We start from the raw sequence: 6295 nt of genomic DNA on the forward strand, positions 1-6295 counted from the left end.
ACCTCACAAAAACGATACCTAAACCTAACCTTAATCCTAACCATAACCTCACAAACACTAAACCAAACCTTTGGAGAAAAACAACAACAGACCTGCGGTAAGACCCAGGAGCTTTGCTGACCAAAGCGCTCTTTCCAACTACACCAATGAGCTTGCTGTTCCACCCATTACTTGAAGCCTCAATACACCTTTGCACCACAAATTGTCAGATATTGAAGCTCTGTTATGTTCCCTACCCAATTCATCTCTATACGACTACTATTTGTGACAATAAGTAGTTCTCTACCCACTCAGCTATGGCCGCCGGCGCCAAATAATATTATGTGTTTGTCACAAAATCGCAATGCACTCCTGAAGTTGTCTAACAGCACACCAGTGTGCCTTGGCACACCATAAAGAATCAAAACATTTGATTTGTTTTGTGGCTGAGTGAGTCCAGCCTCTTAGTCCTGAGATCCTTCTGGGAAACCATGCATATCCTCCAGGAGCCCGAATCTATGGCAGTCTGTGTTATTTTATTTGCCGTCAAAGTGGGCTGTACACATCCTCAGGATCATACCGAGGGGCACAGCTGTCTTTGGGACCAGGCAGGGGCAGGTGGACAGAGATGGTGGGCGAGACCAGGGACAGGCGGTGGAAGTGGGACAGAGGTGCAGGGTGGGATGGAGGCGGGGGAAAGGAGGCCGAGAGGGAGAGAGGGAGAGAGTGGCAATGCTTGAGCGGGGGCGGTGAGGACCGCAGGGGCGGCAACGGGGGTTCATAGTAAGGGGACAGGGGGGAGATGTGAGGGGAGGCCTGGGGGTAATCAAGGGTAATGATGGAAGGGTTGTAGTACGGGGCTGGTGGTGGGGGTCCCACATAATTAAAGCTGCAGGGGTTGAGGGCTGAGTTACGTCTGGGTCCAACCATCAGTACCTTCTTGGTGTAGTTGTTGAGAGTGGAGACCCCCGCCACCATGCAGAAAGTGAAGGCTATCCAAGCAACACTGACGGAAAGAGTAAATATGTGTATTTGTATGCATGCATATGTGTATCATCACACATGCACTGGATATACAGTATGATACTCAATATCCAGTCCTGAAAATGAAACCATCATGCCAGCCTTGCTTGAAATTTCAAGCATTCAAGGATCTTCTACTTCCTCTGCTTCTGATATTGATGAGGAAATCATTTGTGTGGACTGTTAAGGGTAATTCAGACTGCTGCGATTTCTCTCCACAACATTCTAATTTATGCTCCATTGTACAAATGTGTCATTCATCGAAAATAGTCGAGAAATTCAACACATTGTCATCTTGTAGATCGGCTATTTGAGTGTCTTACAACAAAGTATAAATCAGGCTTAAAACGGTTTGGTCTCGACTAGTTCCTTGGTCTGAACTAGACTTTATGCTGTTGGCTAAAAGCTTCGGGTATGTTAGCTGTGTGTGTGTGTGTGTGTGTGTGTGTGTGTGTGTGTGTGTGTGTGTGTGTGTGTGTGTGTGTGTGTGTGTGTGTTAGAGGACTTACTAGAAGGCCCAGGAGTAGCTGTAGCTGTGAGGTTTGAAGCTTTCTGGTCCCATGGAGGCTGTTGTCTGAAACACCTGCATGAACATCATGTGTGCCACCATCCCCAGGAGACCTAGCACACACACGCGCACACACACACACACACACACACACACACACACACACACACACACACACACACACACACACACACACACACACACACACACACACACACACACACACACACACACACACACACACACACGTTGTAAAAACGCTACCCCAAAACTATGGCAGCAGCCAGATGATGCAAAAGCCATTTCCTAAAATGTAAGACAGACAGAATCAAATATGTAGGGTAATAGGTTAGTAGACCAACAACAGGTTGCCTTACTAGATTGCAATCACTTGTGAAATATGTATAGATATATATTTCTGTGATATCGGTTAAGCTATTGATGATCTCTATCAGGTGTTTCATACATTAATTGCTACTGATAACAGTAAAATGTTATTGTACAGTACCTCCCAGGACAGTGAAGACGGCAGCAAAGGAATTGAGCAGCTGTCCCCAGTGCTGTGTGGTGGGAAACCAGGTGATCATGCACAGCTGGACAGACAGCAGTACACAGCTGATGACCAGCAGACCAACGTACATGATCTCCATCGTCACGGACAGCCACAATATTGCTGGGGTCCACGCAGAGAAGTCACAAGCCAAAGCAAGACAGTATGACAGAGCACGAGGCAGGTACAGATGGCATGCAGGTGGGTATAACAATCAATCAATTAATCAATCAATCAATCGATTGATCAAACAACCTATCAATGCAAAAAAGCATACCATTTTTAAACGATCTACCTTTTTCATTTGCTGGCGTCAACGTATGAAACAAATGGCACTTTTCCTCTGGAAAATAGAAAAGGAAAATGTATAGTTTAGTGTTCAGTGGCTACTTTAAACATGCCATTGTACCAAAGGTTAACAATTTAGACCTGTCCAAGAACAGGCAAGCTCAGCTGCTACCAATGCTATTTTGATGACAACTTAAAAACACAATGATCTTGCAACAGCAAATTATAAATGCCGACATTACCAGCAGAGGCAACTGCTTTATTCCACTCCAGATGTACAAACCTCTTATACTCTTATACTGTTGGATAGAACTTTAAACTACTGTGTTTTTCCACACTCTGACCCGAAAATCAGTCGCAAACGGGAGAGTTGAAACACAGCCAGTGTTTTTTGAATCCCATTAACCTTTCTCTCTCTGGGTTTCTAATCCATAATTGAGTCATGCTGTTAAAGTCTAAATCTCCCTGAGCAGAACACACACTGATGATAATCCTCTTTGGTGGAGCATTGTGGTGTGGTGTGTTCGGGTGTGCATGCACGCACGCACGCACGCACATGCACATACGAGCACACACACACACACACACACACACACACACACACACACACACACACACACACACACACACACACACACACACACACACACACACACACACACACACACACACACACACACACACACACACACACACACACACACACACACACACACACACACACACACAAATCATATTTCCGCACACAGAATTTCCCGTCCTGATATAACCCATTTTAATCTCTCATTGTTATCAGACAATATGTGTTTTTTCCCCTCCTGCCTTCGTGAATCCTCATCTCACCTTGGGAATACCCTCTACTACACATAACCAATCATAAACTCATCACAATGCATGACCTCGGTTAGAAAATATATAAATATACACACTATATAATCCAATGAAATAAGTAGGCATGTGATTATGTAGCTGGGTCAATACCCAGTTGGTCTTCATCGTGGACTTGTTTAAAATTCAAGCTGTACATTTTCTCCAATGTGTAACTGTGACTTTAATACTTGGGCAAACGGACAACTAATTTCATGAAGTACAAAGCCTTTTTCTAAGGGCTGATGGTTCCTGTATCCTCGGAAAGTCACAACTGACCTGTGCCATAGACTTCTATATATAGATGGAGATGCAATAAATTCTACCACCTGCATACCAATTCCACTCCTGCTCATAATGTGTTCTCATAAAGAGTACATCATTCTCTTTCATCCCCCTTTCAAAACACTTAGTACCCATTTCATAATAAGGGGTTGAATATTTACGGGCAGCTGGAACTCATCTCTGCCAACTGAGGATCTAGTGCTCGTATAGCAAAGCCAGGCTGAATTGATCAGAGCTACAGACTTTAATACATGTAGAGTAGAGCAGTGGTTCTCAAAGTGGTGTCCAGGGACCCCCAGGTGTCCTTGAGGGGGTTCCAGAGGGTCCCCAGTAAAATGTGTTAATATAGCACCACCAACTACTTTAACTACTGTATATACTGTACATAGGCTATTTGAAAATAGTTGATCTACAAGCTCACAACACGTCACATCGCTACTATTTCCCAAACATTTGAAAAAATTGTGAAAAATCTGGAATAATTTTATCTTATGGGAGTTATGACATTTTCAGTGAAACATGTAAATGTTTGACAACCGGTGTAGCGAATCCCAAACTGCGACTTCACTGCCACTCATCATAATGTATCATCATAACATGCCATAAATGCTGCACTGGTCAAATAACATAAACATGTTCCTATCAACCACCTTCTTGAGTGGAGGCATACACTTTGACTTCACTGGTTACATTCTGATCTGAAGCCTCATCATACGACTCAGCTGCTTTTTTCTTTTATGTTTCAAAATGGCCTAAAATAGAAGATCACAAGCTCACAGCTGACATGACACTATTGTACAACAAAGTATAAAAAACGGTATAATTAACTGACTGGGGTCCCCCAGACGCCTATACTTCTGGTATCCTGTTCGCCTATTTTCGCTGAATGTTTGACTATTATGACATGCCCAGAATAGGGATGCTAGGGTGGTCATAGTCCTCATGAATTCTTAGCACCGCCCAGGCCTTGAAGGGCGCCGTCCTCTGCTCACCATAGGCGTCCGTGTAGATGTTCTCCTGGCAGTTGGTGAACAGGCCCGTGTGGAAGGTGGGGAAGACGAAGAGCGCATCCCCGGTATCCCAGGAGAACTGGATGCTGGCTGAGTCGGACACACCAGGCACGGGGATGCAGTTTCTGTGCTTGGTGGGCGTGCAGAGGGGCTTGGGCATCTTCTGCTGGCCCACGACCCAGTAGGGGGACATGAGAGACAGCCCACCCAGGACAAGGGACACCACCGTCTGGATGAAGGAGAGACGCGGGGAGCGAACCCGCTGAAAAAAGGCCATGGTAGTGGGGTTGGATGCTGCAGGTGCAGAAGTGACGGGGGGTGGGGGATGGGGTTGATGGAGGAGAGGAGAGCTCGGGAGGAAGAAGAGGGAGCTATGGAGCAAGAGATAGGTAAAAGGTTTAGTAAGCGGGAAGAGGACAACAGAAACAGAGCAAATGAGAGACATAAGTTAGAGACAGAGAAGAGACATACAAAAAGTGTACAAGAGTTAAACCATATGGTGTCGAGTGCCGAAAATAGCCGATCAATAAGCTCACAATGTGTCCTGGACACAGAAGAGACATCATGAGCAGCTCCAGCCATGACATCATCTGAATTAGAATTGCTTTGTTCTCATTTGGATGCCATGACAACACATCACAATGAAGTGATTCCCCATCGTTTTTCAAAGCAGGTCTAAAAAAATTGGATCTTGAGATCCACATGTGGACCTGAGACGATTTCTATGACATATGACTCCATATTTGGTAAAAGGCAAGATAGACAGCCAGCCTCCTAATAAAGACACCATGGGTTCCTGGGGTCTTTAACCTAAGGGCATAATTGCAATATTCCTGATACGTTATTACATTGATGTGTTATTACAAATTCACAAAATGTGAATGCTTGCCTTTGTTCAATTATTATTATGAAATGAAATGACTGCTGGGTAAACATTATGGTAAGCAATTTCAAAATGTCTCAGCTCAAATAACTTGTGACGAGCATTTACCATCACTTTTTTATATTACCTTATAAAAAAATGATGTGGGAAGATATATGGTCTTAATTAATCACACATTGACCAATTGAAAAAATAATCAACATAGTTGCAACCCTACATATCTAAAAATACAGCAAGATAAACATAAAGAGCATTTTAGAGGTAACATCTGTCTTATTTCCCTGAGTTGATTAGTGAGTTTTCTTTCATTATCTTTGGAGCAGCTGTGCACAGACTGACAGGTTTTACATGGCTAATCACATTTGAAGAGTGAACAGTGTGACAGCACACCAAACGTAATTGCTAGGCAGATGGACAGGTAAATGAGAAGAAATGGCCTTAAACTGTTGCCAGAATGGAGCCTTTCCAGGAGACATACAAGTAGACAAACCAACGCAATGGAACGCTTGACGTCGAGCGGTGAATTGAAATTAAATAACATTAGGGAATAAAAACACTCACCTTATTTAACCTCGCATTTCTTAACTTTTCTCGGCCGTCAGTGGGTGCAAGTGGAAGGCCACAGCAAAACGTTTTGTCATACTCCTCTTCCTCTCCTACGAATAGTGTGGCGGTGAGTTTCTTTCGGCCAATACGCTGACCTACACAAGGTGGTGTTTGTCCCTCTTTATGATCCGGCCCCTCTGGCCAGTGACTGTGGCTATGTACAACACACACACACACACACACACACACACACACACAGATGTGCGCATGCACAAACACATCATCCACCCCCCACACCACTTCTTTAAGCCATCCGTAAATACTAAATCCAAATCAGACAACTCTACTCTATCGGT

General features: G+C 44.1%; 1 protein-coding gene across 1 annotated transcript; it reads right to left on the bottom strand.

Annotated features, from left to right (window-relative positions):
* Positions 1–525: 525 nt before the first annotated feature.
* On the bottom strand, positions 526–4787 carry gsg1 (germ cell associated 1; the record flags this gene model as incomplete). Its single annotated transcript, XM_080448222.1, has 4 exons — positions 526–985; positions 1512–1623; positions 2019–2183; positions 4493–4787. The coding sequence occupies 4 exons, from the start codon at positions 4785–4787 to the stop codon at positions 526–528; spliced, it is 1032 nt and encodes a 343-aa protein (XP_080304348.1).
* Between the last annotated feature and the right edge of the window lie 1508 nt (positions 4788–6295).

The sequence above is a fragment of the Gymnoscopelus braueri genome (assembly GCF_963280865.1).
Source record: "Gymnoscopelus braueri genome assembly, chromosome: 13".
Taxonomy (NCBI): Eukaryota; Metazoa; Chordata; class Actinopteri; order Myctophiformes; family Myctophidae; genus Gymnoscopelus; species Gymnoscopelus braueri.